General features: G+C 29.5%; 3 protein-coding genes across 4 annotated transcripts in view; 1 reads left to right on the top strand and 2 right to left on the bottom strand.

Moving 5' to 3' along the window:
- The window catches only part of LOC134720580 (uncharacterized), a 28198-nt gene extending 27473 nt beyond the window's left edge, over positions 1 to 725 (bottom strand). For both annotated transcript variants that reach the window (XM_063582913.1, XM_063582914.1), the window contains exon 1: positions 591 to 725. In XM_063582913.1, coding sequence (XP_063438983.1) covers positions 591 to 601 — 11 coding nt within the window. In that variant the 5' untranslated portion in view covers positions 602 to 725. The remainder of the gene's footprint in view (positions 1 to 590) is intronic.
- LOC134720581 (uncharacterized) lies at positions 720 to 7171 on the top strand. Its single transcript, XM_063582915.1, has 7 exons — positions 720 to 904; positions 2632 to 2700; positions 3067 to 3135; positions 3582 to 3676; positions 4828 to 4927; positions 5567 to 5704; positions 6059 to 7171. The coding sequence occupies exons 1-7, from the start codon at positions 845 to 847 to the stop codon at positions 6302 to 6304; spliced, it is 777 nt and encodes a 258-aa protein (XP_063438985.1). The 5' UTR covers positions 720 to 844; the 3' UTR covers positions 6305 to 7171.
- Positions 7172 to 8464: 1293 nt separating this feature from the next.
- LOC134720579 (sodium/hydrogen exchanger 2-like) overlaps positions 8465 to 20340 on the bottom strand; it is a 36804-nt gene continuing 24928 nt past the window's right edge. The window contains exons 6-11 of the mRNA XM_063582911.1: positions 20136 to 20225; positions 19222 to 19292; positions 18352 to 18567; positions 17817 to 17946; positions 16922 to 17180; positions 8465 to 13236 (exon numbers count right to left, since the gene is read on the bottom strand). Of these exons, the coding sequence (XP_063438981.1) occupies positions 12422 to 13236; positions 16922 to 17180; positions 17817 to 17946; positions 18352 to 18567; positions 19222 to 19292; positions 20136 to 20225 (1581 nt within the window). The 3' untranslated portion in view covers positions 8465 to 12421. The remainder of the gene's footprint in view (positions 13237 to 16921; positions 17181 to 17816; positions 17947 to 18351; positions 18568 to 19221; positions 19293 to 20135; positions 20226 to 20340) is intronic.

Genomic DNA, 20340 nt, shown 5'->3' with positions numbered 1-20340 from the left:
GTCCAGTAATGACGATCAAATAGTGATAAAGTGCATTAGAATCGATAAATAATCCCTTAATCAGTTAACATGGTCACTGAGTGAATGACCATCATGTAGCGATAAAGTGTTTAGTGGGTCTCATTGGGGTCTAAGCGTGACGCAGGACTGCCGTATTTTTTTAAGCATGAGAGGTGAAAGTTAAATTATTGTGTCCTGAAAACGGGAAATGAGGTCTTGCTGGACCCGGGAAATGACAAAAAAATGAGAATTGCTTACGTACATAGTGTAAGCGGAATACGGGAATCCGATTAAACAGTAAGCAGATCCGGGATAGGAACCCCCCCAACGAGACCCCCTGTATAAACATGGTCACAGACAGAGATTTAAAAAAAAAAGTACATGAACTCGTAAGACATCTATTGTGAAATGTCATATTATTTAATTTTGATCTATGTAACTTTTTTGGGGTACTATATACATAAATGCAGATATTACCCTTTTACGGTTTTATTTATAGTCTCTGACAGACTTTTTTTTAGTCATTTAGGACATGCATTTGTCATTAAAAACACCGATTTTAAATAAGAATAACCACGATTGAGTCTTACATAATTATCATGGAATCAACTTATTTGATATTCTATGTATTGTAACATAACTACGTCTTGTGTGTCATATGTAAAGATGTATTTCAAAATATCTCTTAATTTACAGGAAGCCCATAACAAAAACAAAGAGTTATTTCCCCTGTGCAGATATGCGCGTTGTAAACTTCCGGCGTCCCCGTTGCCAGGCTAATTTTCACCTCAGCAGTGGTCTCTAAAATCCCTTGTAGAAACTCTCTGAGATAGACAAATCTAGAATGGCGAAAGTTGCCATGGACAGCAGGTCATTTCAGACTCTACTAGATCGCATCAACCAGGTATACTCAAACAGTGCTATTCAGTTCGGATTTTATCTGAAAAGAAGATTTTTTTTACTCATATTTTCTCACAAATCTAATTTTTTGTGATCATGCATATTTTTGTAACTCAAACTTCAATTGGGCACTCAGTGAACCTCCACTTTTTTATTCACCACAGAAATTCACCATATTGTTGTTTGGAAAACTGCAGCAATTGACTGCAGTGCAGAATCTACGCTGCTTGAACTTTTGACCGTAAACAACACACCAATTTTACATTATTGCGTCAGATATTTAGTATTATGATGTCTTAAAATCATAGGAACCTGTGTGATATCAAGTTTTAATGGACAAAAAGCGACAGCACAAGGTGGTACCGTACATGTATATATGATAGAATGGACAACTGTCGAATAGGCCCCTTCCTGGTTAGTTTGAGTGCACTTTCTTGTAAAGAAAAAATGGCCTAGTAGTTGAGGAAGGGCTGATTTTCGGCTTTAAATTCAAAGTACATTAAATGATAGATTTTTTAAACATTTAAATGTCTACATCTGACAGTCAATAGACTTTTAACTCCGGATTACATTTGTAGATACATGTAATTCTATGACACTGGTTACCTAATCTGTGTAAAATCAAACATAAAATACAATGTATGTGCTTTTTTATAGAGGGAAAGTTTACTGTTTTCTGCAAAAAATAGTTTTCCTCCAAAAAATGTACCAATTTAATGATGGACTTTGCTTCTTTACATTTTGCTTGACAGAGTATCAGGATGTCCAACCAGAGAAATGGTAACCTGTTGAAAAATAAATACTCTGGAGTCAAAAATCTAAATATGAAATTAGTCTATTCAATAGACCACTTTGTCTTGTCTCACACCGAACAGCAAGCTATAAAGGTTCCCAAAAATGACATGTTTAAAATCTTAAACTATAGTGTAACATCACAACATAAAAAGACACACTATAAAATATCAGTTGAATTGCATTGGCTTAACTAAAACAAAAGACATACATGTACATGTATGCCATTTACCTAAAAAAGTAATGTACTTTTAATGTCATGCAGCTTTTTCCACGTTACATCAAAACACAATACAAATTACTGTTATATATACAAATAAGTCTTTTTACCTGTAATTTAATGTTTCATAAATAATTAAATATATATATATACTTCAAGTAATTTTTTCGATTGCAAATACTTTCATATTCACCTTTAAGATTTGATAATGCTAGTGAATTTTCCATGAATTTTGTTAGATTTTCATTAGCAATGTTTGCGAAAACACTATGCTACACTTGGATGCATAGATATTTGTCCTTGCTACTGTATTGGATGCCATTACATGTATTGAATGTTCAAATGTATACAATATATATGTATGTAATCACTTGCTAACAATATTCAAATTTGAACGTAAAGTTGATGACCTAGATGAATCATTTCCCAATCTGAAGCAAGATGGACATTATAAACCAAAAAAGATGAAAAGTATGCAAAAATATATAACTTCCTTTTACAGAAAATGAAAATTTTTGGTTATGCAGTGCATAAGGTATATATGAGTCCATACAGAAGAAATAATGAGAACATGTCCAAAGTCAGCACAAAAAGGATAAGCTTTGAAATATTTTTGTCATAATTCTGTAAGTTCTATAATTCCTTGTAGTCTCATATCCTGTGTATACTGATCTTGATTTTGAATATTTGACTAATTTACTTAATTTTATATTTGTTAGCAAACATCATACACAGAGAAGAAGGTTGAGATATTGTACAGTTCTAGAGGACATTTCACAGCAAATCAGGTGAGTTAGAATACTATCAGGAATTATAAAAAAAAACCAATGTTTAATATTTTCCACCTCTCTTGTAAAAATTATATATAGACAGCCCACAGGTACTGGATAATTTTCCTGAAAAAAATAAAACAAAAAATGCTCAGTGAGGAAAAAAAAATATAAGGATCAAGATAATATCAAACATATATATATTTTTTTAAAGCATATTTGATTTTATTTTTTAATCTAAAAATGTTCAAAAATATAAAAAAAATCAAAACAGATTTCAAAAATACTAAATACACGTCTTGAACATTATATAAATATCTTATACCTGGAAGTGATGTAGATACCTTATTTGCCATATTTGTAATGATCCATATATATTTTCAGGCATCACAGATTTTATTAGCATTCAAAGCACCTTCTGACAAAGTTAGAGCAATACAGATATTAGAACCAGTGAGTATGAAGTAGAAATGCAACAAACCTCATTTTCAATCACATTTAGTCCCTTTATATATTATTTGAAAATTAAAAAGTTACAACTGTATACTTAACTGCAGAGTTTTAAGTAAGGCAATTCTTGTGTAACATATAGATAAAATTTAAAAAGAACAAAATAACAATGCTTCATTCAGAAATCAGTGGTGGATCCAGAACTTTTTGTAAAGGGGGGGTCTTGAATCTGCCTATGGAAATTATCAAGTTATTGTGTCATTTTAAACCTCAATACACTTACTGACTATAAGACTTTTTAAAAATTATGCACTGTAGATTCATTATTATTGAGTGGAAACCAATTCTAATGAATTTTATGGCTCATTCTTATACAGTTTAGTTAACTCTTTATAAGGAGTCTGACCATTTTGTTTATCAATGTTGTATCTGATTGCTTTACTTTACAGCGACTTTGTCGAATGTCATGTCAAGAAGCAAGGGAAGTTCTTAATGTCATAACCGTACAGAACGATAAATTAATAGCATTAGACTGTGTAAAAAGGTAAATATTATTGTATATGGTAATATGGAGTTAATGTACAAAAGATATACAAAGAAAAATAACCAGTTCAAATTATGAAAGATTTAATGAAAGAAAAGACTTTCTTCATGAGTCCATCTATATACTGTTAAATGTTCCTTAATATATTGCTTCAAAATATTAAATTACGCAATGCAATAGGTTTCTGTAGAAAGAAGCCTTCCATTTCCATAGAAGTCTGCTTCATTACTGATGTGATTGCAAATCAGATCAGTTTAGGGTAGAGAAAATTTCACTTGTCTCCCCTAGCTGTTAACCTGAAACATTTTATCTCAAAACATCTAGATAATTTGCATCTTCAGTAGATATTTTTAACTTTAGGTCAATAGGTTTCCATTTAAATTTTAGAAAAGAAAAATCTTTGTGCATGAAGAGGGTTTTTCTGAGAGAAAACATTATTTTAATCATATTCCACTTACATTGTACATTAGCTTTATGGCATGTTTGATATATATTTTAAACGGTTTTAATAAATGATAAAAACAAATGATTAAGATACAATCCTGACAAGACATGCACAGCAAAAAACACACAAAAAGCAAAGAAACTACTTTATTTGCTGTTCTTCATCTGAAAGTCAGGGAGGCCTTCAACATGAAACAAAAAAAAAAACTCACCTCACTTAAGACAGCCTCTACATTGTAGCTCCTTTATTGAATGACCCTATATTGACATTATTTTTGTTGTCCTAAATATGCAGAATATGCATGAAATATTTGCCACTGGACGTTAAGGAATCAACAATTAATTATTATTTTTAAGGGTTATAAAGTAATTTTTCTGAATGCAAAAATAGGTCATAAAAAAGAATTCCATATTGAAATTTAGTCTGAAAATTATCTTAAACCATTTTCAGTTAAGTTAAAAGCATTGATTATTTGTTGAGAGTTACTATTCCCATTGTGAAAATGTTTTATATATGTGATGTCATATGGCTATTTTATCTAAATCCTATAGAATAATTGCAATATTCATAAAGAAACAGAGTATGTCAGTTTCAAACCAAAAAAATCAACTTTCTTACAGATTTCTTTTATTTCCTGCTTGAATACTATATTCTATAGGATATATTTTGAATTAATTGCAAAGTTCTTTATTACTTTATTTCACAGAGTGTTAACAGATTACCAAACCAAGCTAGGAGAGGAGTATATTCTGAGTTCATTCCCCTTTGAAGATGGCAAGATTATGGCAATACAAATTCTGAAAACAGTAAGACTTACTTTAATGTATCCTTCATATTTAATATGAGTCATAGATCACACCTAATTTTAAAGTTCCTTTAGATTTTAATATTATGGAAAAGTTATTAATAAGCACTAAATGTAGCTCTTGCAGATTTTACATGTTTTTCTTTTTGGCAAATTTGCATCCGATGAAAATTGCTCAGTAAAATGAATTAATTTATACCTGAAAGACAGGCTTTACAACTAACTGAATTTTATTTTTTTGTTCACAATGTCCTTCTTGTACATGAACATTTTGTTAGATAAGTTCAAGGAAAATTTGCCCTATCATTTACAGAGCAAAAAGCATTATTCTGTAGCAGCAGAATTATTTGAAGTAGCTTTCATTGACTGGATACAGACTAGGCAACGTCAAACATTTTTTTAAGGGTGGCCTTATTGCTAGATATACATAGTAAAATTTTACTGTTGAATTTCAGTTCAACTCACTTACCAGTGATGAAAACAATAATTATTGTAGGAGGGAACATTTTTTGAGAAAACTTGGCAAACATAAAAAATTCTCAGTGTCTTTGCAGTGTGTGGCACACTTATATAATGACAGATCACTCATTAGTACTCTGATTTTCTGTTTAGATTACCTGAAAACTTGATGTTTTTACAGGTCGGCTCCTATGTAAGTGAAAAGACACCAGCTGGAGGCCACCAGGGTTATGCTGCTCTAGGAGGATTATACACACAAGCCAGACCAATGTGTACACATTTATATGGACCTTTATATCAACAGGAACAGATGATTCCGGTAATTTTGAGCTTCAATAGAACTTTCAATATCAGTCGTATTTTGAACAATGCTGGAAATCAAATGATCAAAATAGAAGTTTTTGTCAGAATTTCTTGCTAAAAATCCTATTATAAATGTATTAAAAAAGTGAGTACTATGTATTTGTACATGTAAAATTTTGAAATAGTCTTTATTATAGGTCCACATCAAACACAAAAAGTTCTAATTTATCCAGTAGAAATAGAATGTAAATATTTTGACACATATAATGTCCACCCTCGTTAAATTAACATATAGCACATGACATGAGAACTATTTTTCTCTTTAGATATATTAAGTTTTGTTTATTTATTTGTATATTATGTATTTCAGGGTCGAGGTAAAATTGAGATTCCTCCAGAGGCCCAGCCAGGAGTCGTGCCATCAGTTTACACTGGCCATCCATCCTATGCTTACCCTCTAGACAAGAGCTATGCTGCCGATCGTGGTTATCCAGGCAATGTCCCACTCACACAGCCTGTCATGCAACACGAAACATACCCAGCAGGTGCCCCTCCTCTGGGGTTCCATACAGGGAATCCATTCTCTACAGGATTCCCAGGGCTAGAAAGGGCATAGATTAGATTTACCTGTAAACTGTGAACAATCATGATAAAAGCCATTTGTTTGTAAAGCATATATCTGCCAATAACAAAGTTTGTAATACAGAAAGCATTTTGTGATAAAATTTAAGCAAAATTTTATATTTACAAACTTATACCATTCCAGATGTTTATTATTTTACATGATATTTTCTGTTATGTTTTTAGTATTGTGTTACATTGTTATAGATTAATTTTAAAAATCATCTTCTAAACTTGAAACTTTGCACTCTCGGTTAATTTCATATTGAATAATGGAGATATTAGTTTTGTTTAAAACGTTGCTTTCATAAGTCTTCCTGATTCTTTCTTTAATTAATCTTAATCTCTAAATTTTCAAAATGGAAAATACCATTGGTTTATCAACAAAGGTATTTTTCCATTTCTTTCTTTTTTTTGTTTATTTTCACAGAAGTCAATAAATGGCAGAATGTGAATTTGCTGTTATCTGAAAAATCAATCTCAGACTTTAATAGATTTTTATTTTTTATTGCCAACAGGGTTTTATCTTTACTATAGTTTTTTGTCTGTGATACTACTATATATTTATACATTTGTACATTATATGTGTTTGTCTCTTTATGCTTTGTACATGCATGCTGATATTTCTAGGTGCATAATTGTTATAGCTTTTAATTTGTTTTTGTATTTCTATTAATTTATATATTTGAGCTTGTTGAGTTTTTATAGAATTTTAAAACGAATTTATACATTATATGTGTAAATCTCTCCACCGCCCCAGTATTGACCTGTAAATCTCTGATTGCTGTTATAGATTGTCACTTCTTAATAACATTGTGTGGAGCTTGTATACAGAACACTTAATAAATAATTTCAATTCTTATGAACAGTTATTATTCTTATGGCATGAACAGTGCATGATCCAATTATAGATTTAGATCTTCTGGTAGGAGAGTGAATTGGCAAGTGCAGCTGCAGGTGGCAGCTATGAGGTCTCAGGTTTTTGTAAAGGTTCTGTCCTCAATAACCCTCCTTAATCTTTAATAAAATGATTAACACTCAAAGCTTTTTCCAAATGTTGTAGTGGAGTGATATGAACTTTTAGCATTGTGAAAATCCCACCTTGTGATTGCAGCTCCTCCGAGACTTTTCACAGAAAGCTTTGATATTTGGTAGAGATGTTTTTTTTTATCATGTGCAGTTGAACATATTGTTCCATCATTTTTCTAGGGTTTTATGGAAAGATTGGTTTTTAATTTTACCATTATTTGAATCTACTATTTTCATGGGAGTAATGTGACAACACTATCTTCAATTTCAAAGCATCAATTACAACATCTTATTTTATTATACAAAACATTTTTTTTTTTTAATGTCTTGTTGTAAGTTTCCTCCTGTGACATTATCTTCAATTTGTTGAAGGTGGTCACTATTTGGTAGAATAACACCCTGTGAATGCTTCTCTTCCAAGATTGTTTTACAAAAGGCTTTCATACTGGAAAGTATTGTTTACCACCATATTTAGTTGTCAATAGTATACTGACATTGTGATCTGACCATTTGTATGCCCCATTTATGAGGATTATGTTTTCTGGTCTGTGTGTCCGTTTGTCTGTTCACCATTCATCTATCTGTCTGTCTTGTTTCAGGTTAAAGTTTTTGGTGGAGGTAGTTTTTGATGAAGTTGAGTCCAATCAACTTGAAACTTAATACACATGTTGGTAGGCTTGTTTGCAAACCTAAGAAGTTGAAGGCTGTAGAATAACTTATAATTGTTTATTTATATTTCATCTATTTTCTAGTGGAAAATTTTCTCATTAGCAATCCAGCCACATTTTATTTTATAATGATCACTTTATATCACCATTGTTATGGTGTTACCATATGTTGACCTTTGTATCACAATTACACACAATTTGATTCCGAAGTTTGGAGGACATTTTTACTTGTTTTTGAACAAACAAAAGTGACATACCTTAAAATAAATAAAAAGGACAAAAAAAAAACCAACTCAACATGGAACACATTAGACTTAAATTCTATCCTTATATATTCTTACAGGTTTTCAAACATTCAACAATATTTCACAACAGAAGCCTGTCATTCAAGATCATTACATTTTAAAATTTCTAGATTAAATCTGTTAAAGGAATGGCATATAAAAATTCTGCTCAAAAAGTTTTTCACTGTTTATTGAAAAATTATCACATATACACAATAATTCAATATTGCATTGTTTTCAAATTATAAATTATACAGGACTGTAAAATCTAATAGACACCAATAAGCAACATGTAAATGGTAGAATACAACCACACAAAAAACATATTGGTCGGAAATTTACTGGTAGGTCGTTCAAAGTCATGATTGTTTGTTCGTATATTGTAAATAAGTAGGAAAAAAAAATGAGTCTTGAGTTAATTGATACAAGTTTTGAATAATGCTTTGACAAAAAGTGTGTGACATTTTGTTTCTGATATATCCCATCCAAGGATGCACTGAATGATTTAATGCTGGTGTTGAGGATGATTCAACATTAAATCAATGTTATGTGCCTGCTGGGATAGGATATATGTACATGTAATTCAATAAATCAAAAAGAATATTGTGGATTAATTATTATGTGCCGGATACCAATTTTCATGGAATTCTCTGGTAAAAGAGAACCACGAATTCATATGTTCAAGGAATTACAAATTGTGTATGGCTTCGTGTGCACAGATTGACACAACCACGAAATTAGATATCAATGAAAATGCATGTTTTCCTCAATCCAAGAAAATAAATGAATCCACAGTATTCAAATTCTAATTCCAAAAGAATTCACAATAGACAGAAATTCTAATTTCAAAATGTAAATAGATGAAAACTTTTACATTTAACAAGACCAGACTTGTCTTGTAAAACTTTCAGGTCTGCCGTAAATAGATATCTCAGTTCAAAATGCATTGACTGCTATCACATGTTAGACGAGAGATATTTCTCACTGGACATGATAAAATATTGAGCAACACCTGGTTTATAAATACTAATAAAACAGATTTCGATGTCATCACAGATTGTACATGTTTTATTTACAAATAGTTGATTTTTTTATGTCATCATTTATGTATTTCAATCAATAGGGACCCAAAAAATGAATTCCTTACTTTAACATCAAAACTTATTCTTTTTTAAGCAAGGAGGGAAGCAATTTATTTTATCCGTTTTCATTATCATGTTGAAATTGAACAATTTTGAAATAAAATAAACAATTTTACTTTGAAATTCAAAAGTTATAATGAAAAAAAATAATAGGATGGGTTTACTATTTCTAAAGAACAAATGCATAGAAAGAGGAATATCTCCATTTTGTGTTATTTGACATCAGGATTCCTGAACAAAAATTGGCTGGTAATGAAAAATCCAGAAAAATCCTGGTTTTTTTTAAATTTATTTTCAGTGAAAGATGCTTGAAATACTCATTATTTGGAATTATTTTTATCTAATTTTATTAACATACAGATTTTTTTAAGTCTTAAACTTTTCCTGAGTATTTCAATAAGTAAAGAATGTTTCACGGAATAAAGTCAATATCATATCAATATCAATATCTATTGTTCCTATGAAAGTTGTTCAGAAAATTTACATGAAATCTACATCCAATTAAATAGTCTAACCTAACCTGAGGGTTAAAGACAATTACCAACTTTAAAAAATAATAAATATAATATCTAGTGTGTTTGAAAAGACCTATTCAAATTATTTAAATATTACAAACTCATTTTTTACATAACCTTTGATAAAAAATGTTGTTTCTCAAACAAATTAAGCAAAGCAAAAAACTAATTTGACACAATTTAGAAAAACTTTGTTGTTTCAGAGGAAATCCATTTTAAAACCTGATTTCATTTAAAGAATTTTAAAGAATGTTTTAATTCTTGGAAGTCTTAATTTCAATTTCTTGATTATAAGAATCTGCATTCTACAATATTTAATAACACTACAACAAAATAACACTTACATAAACAGTTATCTCCCTTTGAAAGGAATTATCTCCCTTTGGAAGGAAATGAGTTCAGATTGTAATACAATATAAATCTTGTTCATGATGTTTAACACTAAATTTTAATTCATTAAAAATAATCTTATTCAATTTTAATCGATTACTATTAATTATTTTTTATGTAAAGCAGTTTGGATAAATATACACAAGTACTTCATATCATTTGTGAATGCATAATTGTCATTACATGTATATGATATATTAATAACACTTATTATCAATATTACACAAAAAGATTGACAATAAACTGCAATAATGAAAGAAAAACAAAATATAAATACACACAAATTTTTGAAAGCACAATTTGTAGAAATAAGTCATTTTCAATAAATGCAATATTTGTACATTAATATAACCACCTTCATGAATGATGAACACAAAATTTAATGTAAAACGATTTCATTTACATGTTTACGATTAAAAAAAGTTAGTATTTCCAGAATAACAAAAACTTGCCACTGGAAATTGCTAGGTTGAAATAAGTAACTCCACTTGAGTGTAAAATCAAGTAAATCCATAATCATACACAATCGAAAATAGAATACAAATTTCAAACTGTTCATAGATTTCAAGAGCAGTATAAGTTGCTTCCACATGATCTGGCTCACATCCCTCCCCGTTTTTAGACTAGTTTCATACTTTACGATGTCATGATAAATAACCATAATTACTTGCCATTGGACTTCTGAAAACAATTACAAAAATGTATCTTTCAACAAGATAAAAAAAACAAAAAAAATCCCAACTTTATGAAAATCGAGTTACAAATTGATCAACTGTTTTGGTGCATGATGTGAAAAATGAGAACCCCAATATGTACTATAACAATGATCCAGAATACATGTACATGTATGTATCTTATATGAAATAGATAAAATGAGGATGCTGATGACGGAATATTCCAAGAAACATCTAAGTATAGAAAAACTGACAGTTAATATGCAAATTTGTTCAAAATATTTGTATAACTGACTTGACTAGAATTTACAAAAAAAATCTATGAGACAGAAACACATTTGATCATAAGCACATATACTTTATCGAATGTGTATGTACAAATGTTCATTAGCTCTTATACACATGTGTATGTACAAATGTTCATTAGTACATATACTTTATACACATGTGTATGTACAAATGTTCATTAGCACATATACCTTAAACACGTGTGCATGTACAAATGTTCATTAGCACATATACCTTATACACATGTGTATGTACAAATGTTCATTAGCACATTTACCTTATACACATATGTATGTACAAATGACTTAAGATGGGGTGTCAGTTAATGTCATGTTTTTTGTTCAGATATTTCAAACATCAAGATATGTTAGAAGTTTGTTAAATCACAGAATAACTCAGTCTTTTTATAAAATTGTCTTTGCTTCTCAAATATGGAAGACATTCTTCATAAAATTGCCATTCCCATCAGATTAGGAAGACCAGAAATTAGGAATTTAGTCATGCATACATACACATAACACATATACATGAAGTGTACATAATAAAAATGCTTAAATAAATGTGCAAATCACTTTTAATGTCATAATTATATAAATAATTCATTAAAACTTTTGTCATGTCAAGTTTAATATTTTAAAATGCATATAATAAATATATCATATTCCATAAAATATGAAAAAAGAATGGAAAGACACAGGCATTTACTACCAGTAAATATTACAGCACATTAAATAAAATTAAATCAAGAAAAATTAGCAAAGAAAGTTATCTGTACTTTTATTGACATATTTGTTTTTTAATTTACCTGTTTGCCCATATGACTTTAAAAAGTTGTATAACCTTTTGTCTAGCCTTCATGTTTCTATCCAAAAAAAGGAAATAGGAATATTAGTACTTGTAAGATCCTATTTTTAGAATTTATGATATAATTAAAAGTTTTCATTAATTTTCATATGAATCATTTTCATTGTAAAAAAATAATAAAACAAAAGACAAAAAACATTTCATAAAAACAAAATCCTGTTACAAAAGACATTTCAAACAAAAACTGCATTGTTTAACAATGGACAAAGTAAAATTCAATATGAACAGAAATTAATTTGTACTAAATTTAACTTATCATCATAAATCATTATTATCATCATTATCATTATTATCGTCAATATCACTGACATCAGCATCGTTATCATTATCAATGTCTAAATCTGGCACGTAGGGGTTAATAATAATACCATCAAATTCTTCGTTGTCGTATTCATCAGCAGTAGCACCAGTTAACCAACTATGAATTCTATTGTTAGCCTCACTTTCACTATCTAGTTCTTGTAACAATGTTTCAGAATGAATTCTGTCCCTTGATAAAGGCTCTAATGGCTGCCAGTGTTTTGGCAGATCTGGAGCAGACGCCGAGCCTGGCAATGATTTCAATGGTTTATGGTCATTATGGTCACTACTGTTTTGAGATATTGACCCATTAAGTATTGGAATGGAAGGAATAATCACATGATGAGAAGGCGGAGCAGAAGTGTGGTTAGATATGAGGTAGTTACAAGATTTATCTCCACTTTGTATAGATGGCGATGAAATAGGCATTTCATCTGTATTGTCAGAGAATTGACCCCAAGGTGGGGGAATTGTAACTTCAGGTTTCTTTTCTTCCTTTTCATAATTTAAATTTGGAAATATTTCAAAAATAGGAACTTTTCTTTCAACAGGAGGTGCTTTAATTATTGTAACCTCCGGAGATGCATAAGGTGATCCTGAGTCTTTTAAGTGACTGTATGATAGGTTATCTACCCATGAGGGAGCTTCAGAGGTCACGGGTTCATCTTCTGTCGAAACTAATGAAAGTAAAGATGGTCTAGGCACCTGAGAAGCTTCCTGTTTCCATGGTAACTGTTTTTCTGTTGCTGTTTCATCAGATAATACTGTTTCTTCTACAAAAAAAAAAGCATTCTATAATATTAAATATTGAAGACTTTTCAAAAATGTCTCATTTGATACAATTAAACAACAAAATTAATAAAAACACAATTAACTGAAAACAAAACTTTATATTAATACTTACTAATCCAGATAAGATTTTATGCAAATTTTCATTTACCATTAATCTTTAAATTAATTTAACTTATATCCTTTATGATCTAGAAATTCTTAAAATTATTATTTTTCTGTTTAAAAATTGTAAAAAAGATTAATAACATTAAGTTTACATGTTCAAAAAGAATCTGCACCTTTTTAATGCTAAGCATACATTAATAATTCCGTGTATAACATACTACTCTACATGACAAGCAGTTTCTTTTCTCACTCCAAACAATCAATAAAATCCATGATTTGATCGTCAGTGGAAGAGACACTTGTAATTATTCTGAGTATAATGTTCTATTCTACACATTATAATATAATAAATGAAAGAATATCTAAATTGATCAATACTTTGAATTTCAAACATTGTTAAAAATTAAACAGGTCCTGCGTTAAAACTGTTCTCTCTCACCAGAGCCACAAGTCTAAAATTTATTCTCTGATCGAAAAAGTAATTCTGTCTGATCATAGCCAATAGTCATAAACTATTCTCTCTGGTCAGTTAAATAAACAAATTCAACTAATTTGTATTTATTCAGGCATTATGTAATAATTGTCCTTCTACATAATAAAGTCTAAACTGATCTTATACTTTAACTTGGGGTTGTTCAATTATATTTGACCTTTAATTAAACTTTAATAAGGAAAAATATTCTTCAAATAATTTAGATTGCTCCACTAAAATATAACTGGCACTCAAGGAAGACTAGAAAACAAAATCAAATCTATTAATTGCTGGCTGCATTAATTTTTCTTCTTCTGAGAAACAAATCTAGCCAATCAACAGCTGCATCATGAGCACATGATATAGGCCTGCCACTGAATCATTAAAGTCCCATAACTCTAGAAAAGGGAAGTAACTTAAATTTGTTGTAATATTTTTAAATATTCATGGGTTAAACTGGCAGACCAAGTCCAATAACTAAAACAATAATTTTGGAAAAATTGTCATCATAGCAAAATTTTGGGTTTATCAAATCTCAGTTGTCACAAGACTTGCATATGGATCAATGAATAGATGAAAACAATAAAATGTCATTAATGGCTATAAAAACATTAAATCTACCAATCCAGTTATATTTAAATGGAACACAATATTTCAGAAATTTAAACTTAATAGTTATTCAAATATAAGTATTCGCTGTATAGCTAGCAAGTGTGGGTCAAATTTTGTTAGTTTTAAAGAAATCATTGAAAATGAAATCAGACTCCAAAACTTCAAAGCACTAAATCTGATTTGCCAAAGTTTGACCCACAATCTTCTATTTAAAGGTGAAGGAGAAGTGTGGGTAGATATATGTATTTCTGTTAAAGCTGGTGAATGTTAATACCCATTATAGTTGATATCTCTCTGTAAAATTACAATTTAATTCATTCTTAAGACTGTAAAATTACAATTCATTCTTAAGATAAGTAATAATTGTGAGAATTCTTCATGAATAAGAAATATAACACTGTGGATTCATTACTGTTCGTTGGATATCAATTTTAGCGGTTTTCATGGGTCCAGGTGAACCTCGAATTCAAATATTTAACGAATTACAAATTTTGTATCTGGTTGTATGCAGACTTTGATTGAACCATGACATAAAATATCAACGAAGATACAAGTTTTCTGAAATCCACGAAAATTGGTATCCACGAAAATAAATAAATCCACAAAATAGTATGATATTATCGTGCAGTAGCAAATATTTCAGACTTTGTATTCTCTAGACTTACACATTTAAATCAATTAGCGTATATATATAAAAATAGTCTCAATAATTATTTTTACTACATATATAAAGTTGTTTAATGGTATCAATAATAATCCTTTGATAATTTCCTAATTTGAAACATTAAAGAAAAATTCCAGATTTTCATATATTTATTATTTCATCAAGAAACAGTCAAAAAAGCTCTGTATATACTGTATGAATTCTATTATAAAACAAGACTGTGAACATAGTAAAAAGATGCCCTACTTGCGCTATCATTTTCTATGTTCAGTGGAATGTGAAATTGGGATTAAAACTCTAATTAGGAATTAAAATTAGAAATATTATATCATACGGAACATGTGTACCAAGCTTTAAGATGAGTTACTTCAACTTCATCAAAATCTACCTTGACCAAAAACTTTAAAGTGAAACTGGACAGATAGATGGACGGACAAAAGAAATATCAGACAATAAATAGAACATCAATGTTCAGTAAAACTAATGCTTCAGGGATCCCTGTCAAATGCTGTAGACATGGTATTAATTATAACAGCATTAGTGCAATAAATCAGATTTTAGATAAAAAAAAAAAAAAGAACATCATAGCCTTATGTGAACCCCATATATTATTTTGGTTGTATAAAAATAAATTGATAGTAAATACAAAATCATAGCTAAAATTAGTAAATCTTCATAGCATTTAATAGTAAGTTCTTAAAGAGTTCTAAAAATAAATTGTACAGCTTATCACCTCAAGACAAAATAATGGCTAAAATTAGTATATTCTCAGCAGCATTTATTAGTAAGTTCCAAAAATAAATTGACAGCTAATCACCTCAAGATCAAACATTAATTCTTCATAATAAAACAATTGTAAGGGAGGTAATTCAATAAGAGAAAAAAAAAGAATGAGCCCTATCCCCTCCAAAATAATTAAACCCCCTCCCCTTTTAATTTTTTTTTGGAAATTTTAAAGATTATGTTCTTTTCATGAAAAATGTACAATTTTAGGATGTTCCATAAACAGTAATGCTTGTTTTGACCCCTTTTTTTGCCCTTAGTTCCTGAATGTTTGGGGCAATAAACCCTTAAATATTACCCCCTTTGAGAAATGGAACCTTGTGGTATAATTTCAGAGAGCTCCATACGATTACACATAAGTTATTATCCACAAACTACAAAAAGCATATTTTTTTGCACCGTTTTAGCCCTTTATTCTTAAATGTTCAGAACCATAACCCTAAAATCAATCCTAACCTTCCTATAGTGGTATTGAACCTTCTGGTAAAAATCTATTAAGATCCATTTACTTAAACTTAAGTTTTCATCTTGAAACCAAATGCGTCTTGGACACAGATGATGATGACATGATAGTAATTTATGATTATACGAAGTAAAAAAAATTTGGCATTCATATAAAAAAAATTCGTCACCAAAGCATTGTAAATTCATTGGACATACCTGTTATAATTCAAAGTCGTTCTCCTTAATATCAAACAAATTAGGGAATAGTTGTCACAAAATTTTGAATGAACACTTGAAATTGAAAAATATGTTTACAAATTTGAAATTATACTTATACCAAATTTTGCTAATATAAACTGACTAGTAAACAAGTAAATAATGACTACTCATAACTGTGTTTTACAAATCTAGTAAAGACAAATGCCTTTTATGGTGTAAGTATTTATGAAGCATTTGGTTAGAAATCATTGTTATGTTAATAGCTTGTTTAAGAATAGTTTTAGCTTACTGAAAACAAAATCTGGTATCTATTATACTGAGATTAGTACAAAGCATGAAACTGTCTGCAATCTATCTTTTAACCCACCTTGTTCATTGTTTTCTACTGTTTCCTGTTTGTTTTTTACTTCCTGTTGGTTTGCTGCTATAGTTTGTTGTTGTTCAGTAACCATGGCAGTATGACTTTCAGATTCCTTATTTTCATTTGTATCATTCACTTCAGCAGCAGTTCGAAATTTTTCGTGTTCTCTTTTTCTAAATTCCTCGGGATCTATTTGTTGTTGTTTGATTGGTTTAGGAAGTGTGGCAGTGTCAGAATCAGAGATGTCATTAGTATTATGTATAAACTGAAAAATAACAGAAATATCATTTATATATTGTGTACAATGATGAAAAAATAAAATATCTGAATCAAAATATCAATATCAGATGAGAAAAATTTTCTTTTATAAATATGTACTGAGTTAGCATCTGTCACAGTGCAACATGCATATATTTCTCTTGTGTTAACAATGGGAGATGTCTCAACTTAAATTACTTAATTAATCATGCTTTGTATACTTTATTCAATAATAAGAACAAACACAGAAATGTGTTAAAATATATGCCTTTGTTTACCTAAGTACTGAAATATCTAGACCACTTTTATCTAAGACATTATTTATTTTGGGAAAGCCTTTAGATTCCATGTGGTACGAGTTCTATATCATGGAACATACAATAGTAACAACAGATTCTGAGGGTTTCTTTTGGGTGTCAAAAGTAAAATCACAAAAATACTGAACTCCAAGGAAAATTCAAAAAGGAAAGTCCCCAATCAAAAGGCAAAATCAAAGTTCAAACACATCAAACGAATAGACAACAACTGTCATATTCCTAACTAAAGAGCAAGCTACCAAAAACAGAGGTCAACATCACTACCCCTAAATTGTTCCTCATTTCTGATAATCAATTGTATCCATGGTTTGATAAGAGTAACTTACTGTTCTACGAGGTCTAAGCATTCCTTTATCTAAGATATTATATAGACTATGGTTCTCTACCACGTGGCCATTGGGTATATCATCAGTTCCTGTAGCACCAGTAGTAGGTCTGTAACCACTGATTCTAGATCTGTAAATAAACACATATCATTTTAAGATCATAAAAAGTTTTTAAAATTTGTAGTTTAATGGATTATTTAAGTATTGTTATAATTTTTTAGCTTGCAACAAGTATTTTCTGACAGTTGACTATCATGAATTTAAAAAAAAAGAAATGCAAAAATTTCACACTTAATGTCTTTCTTTAATCCAAGATCTTTTGCTACCAATAACAAATAAGTTGTGGTAAAATTTTCAAAACTTTAGAAGCCATGGTGATTTTTTTCTACAAATTTAAGGCATCTTTTTTAAAAGAATGTAATCCAGTTTTGCAGCTGAATTTTGTTCATAAATGGAAATTTGTATATGTATATTTAAAAAAAATTATCATTCTGTGACGATCTGCTGAGTTGTCAAAAAATTAATGTGCACTTACGCTGCAGTCAACAGCGGTATTTTCTGTCCACCGTTTATTTCTGGTAAAGTTTCAGCTCTTGTCAGACCATTAAGTTCTGGATAAGTCTCAGCTCTTTTCAGTGCATGTTCTTCAGTGATATTACGAAAAACATGTAAAACTTTCTCAGCTTTGGTGGCAGTAGTGACATCTTTTACGAATATTGGTTTAATGTACTTATGATTTAAATGACGAAATCTGAAAATAAAAGCATAAAATGTAATTAAACGAAAGTCACCTTGAACTAATGTAATAAATAAGACAGTAATATACATGACAAACATTAAAATGTAAGTATTATTTTAACTGACATATTTTTTTTTAGTCGGTTGACAATTTTACAAGGCCCCATGGCGATAAAACATAATAACTATATATGTGTGATAAAATTATCTCAGTAGCATTGTTTGTTTTGATTATTTGACAACTGATTTAAATGACCATAAGTGTATACTGACACCACTTCAAATAGAGGCCAACTTATTTTTACTTTTTTTTTATATATATTAACTCACTAGATCATTTTCACACAACCGATTTTCATTCAAATTACATATATTCTGCTGTTTTTTCCCTATTTCTCTGCAGATTTTAATACTGATTTCTGTACAAGTGTTTTCTGTATTCTAAATCTGATTTCCCCGCAATATATCAATCAAAGACTTAAAGTCTTCCATTAAACTTGCTTATTTCAAACTTATTTTCATCATACATTTTTCTCAGTCACTTATTGAGAGAAATAGACAGTGGGAATGTCATATGAAATTTGACCTGATGTCTTCTTGTAACTCCATACAACCTTTTTTAAAGAGTTGTATTTTAAAATTTGAATTAATTGAAGCAATATCTTACTTGATTCTCATATAGTTATGACCAGAACTCTGTGTGATTCCCTCCAGTCCAGCCATTAAATGATCTATTAACTTTAAAAATAAAAACAAATAATTAATTAAAGTTTACATACCATAGAAGTTATTCCTAGAATTATCTTTTACAGTCCAGTCACAAGATAATCTATAAATAGCTTTTTTTATTTTGTTTTTTGCGAGTCTCAAGTAAATTCCTCTGTCAGCATAACAGTAAGAAATAAATCTTTATTACAATGTTTGTAAACAACCGTCTTCACTTTTAATTTGTTTACTTTCTTTCAGCGATATCAGTTTATAAGAAACTTTTATCATTTACAAAACAAATTCCTAAAGTTATTAATGAAAATTAAAATCCAACTCAAATAAGTACTGATAACAGTGAATGGTGGTCAGATTTGTCAAAACAGAAATTAGGTTATCGATTTCTGAACCTAAATGACCGCAGCATAAGCTAATACTGTTATCATAAGCAAACAATATGTACACCTAAATATACTAAAAGCTATAATTATAATTTTTATTAACACAATAAGATAAAGTAGGTGTCATTTTTTATGTCCTATTTACCTTGAAGGTGATACATCTTTTATGACAATGATTTAAATGTTTACTGACCCACATCAACATAAAACTATTTGTTTTCTCAGGATAAGTTAAAATTAAATAATTCCTAAGGTCAGTGCTTTGTTGTAGATAAAATGAAATGACATATATCTACATAAGTCTGACCGTCGGTCAAATGAATATCTACATAACTCTGACCGTCCGTCAAATGAATATCTACATAACTCTGACCATGAGTTGAGTAACTATCTATATAACTCTGACTGTGGGTCAAGTAAATATCTTCATTTCTCCGACCAAGAATGGTGTATATGTCCAGTATTAATATCTTACCGATTCATGAATTTTCTCATTAAGAGTTGGATCGTCCTCAAGCTGTTTCTTAACTTTTAATGCATTCACTACTGGTTTGATAAATATACCCTGAAAGATTTTAAAAGAAACTGTTTTACAAGACACATTTATAAATACAAAAAAAAATATTCAAGCTAATTTACCAAATTATTTATCAATGATACTGATATACATTTTAGTTATT

Source organism: Mytilus trossulus, chromosome 6, assembly GCF_036588685.1.
Source record: "Mytilus trossulus isolate FHL-02 chromosome 6, PNRI_Mtr1.1.1.hap1, whole genome shotgun sequence".
Lineage (NCBI taxonomy): Eukaryota > Metazoa > Mollusca > Bivalvia > Mytilida > Mytilidae > Mytilus > Mytilus trossulus.
Note: the sequence above shows the minus strand (reverse complement) of the source record. Positions and strands in the feature narration are given on the sequence as shown.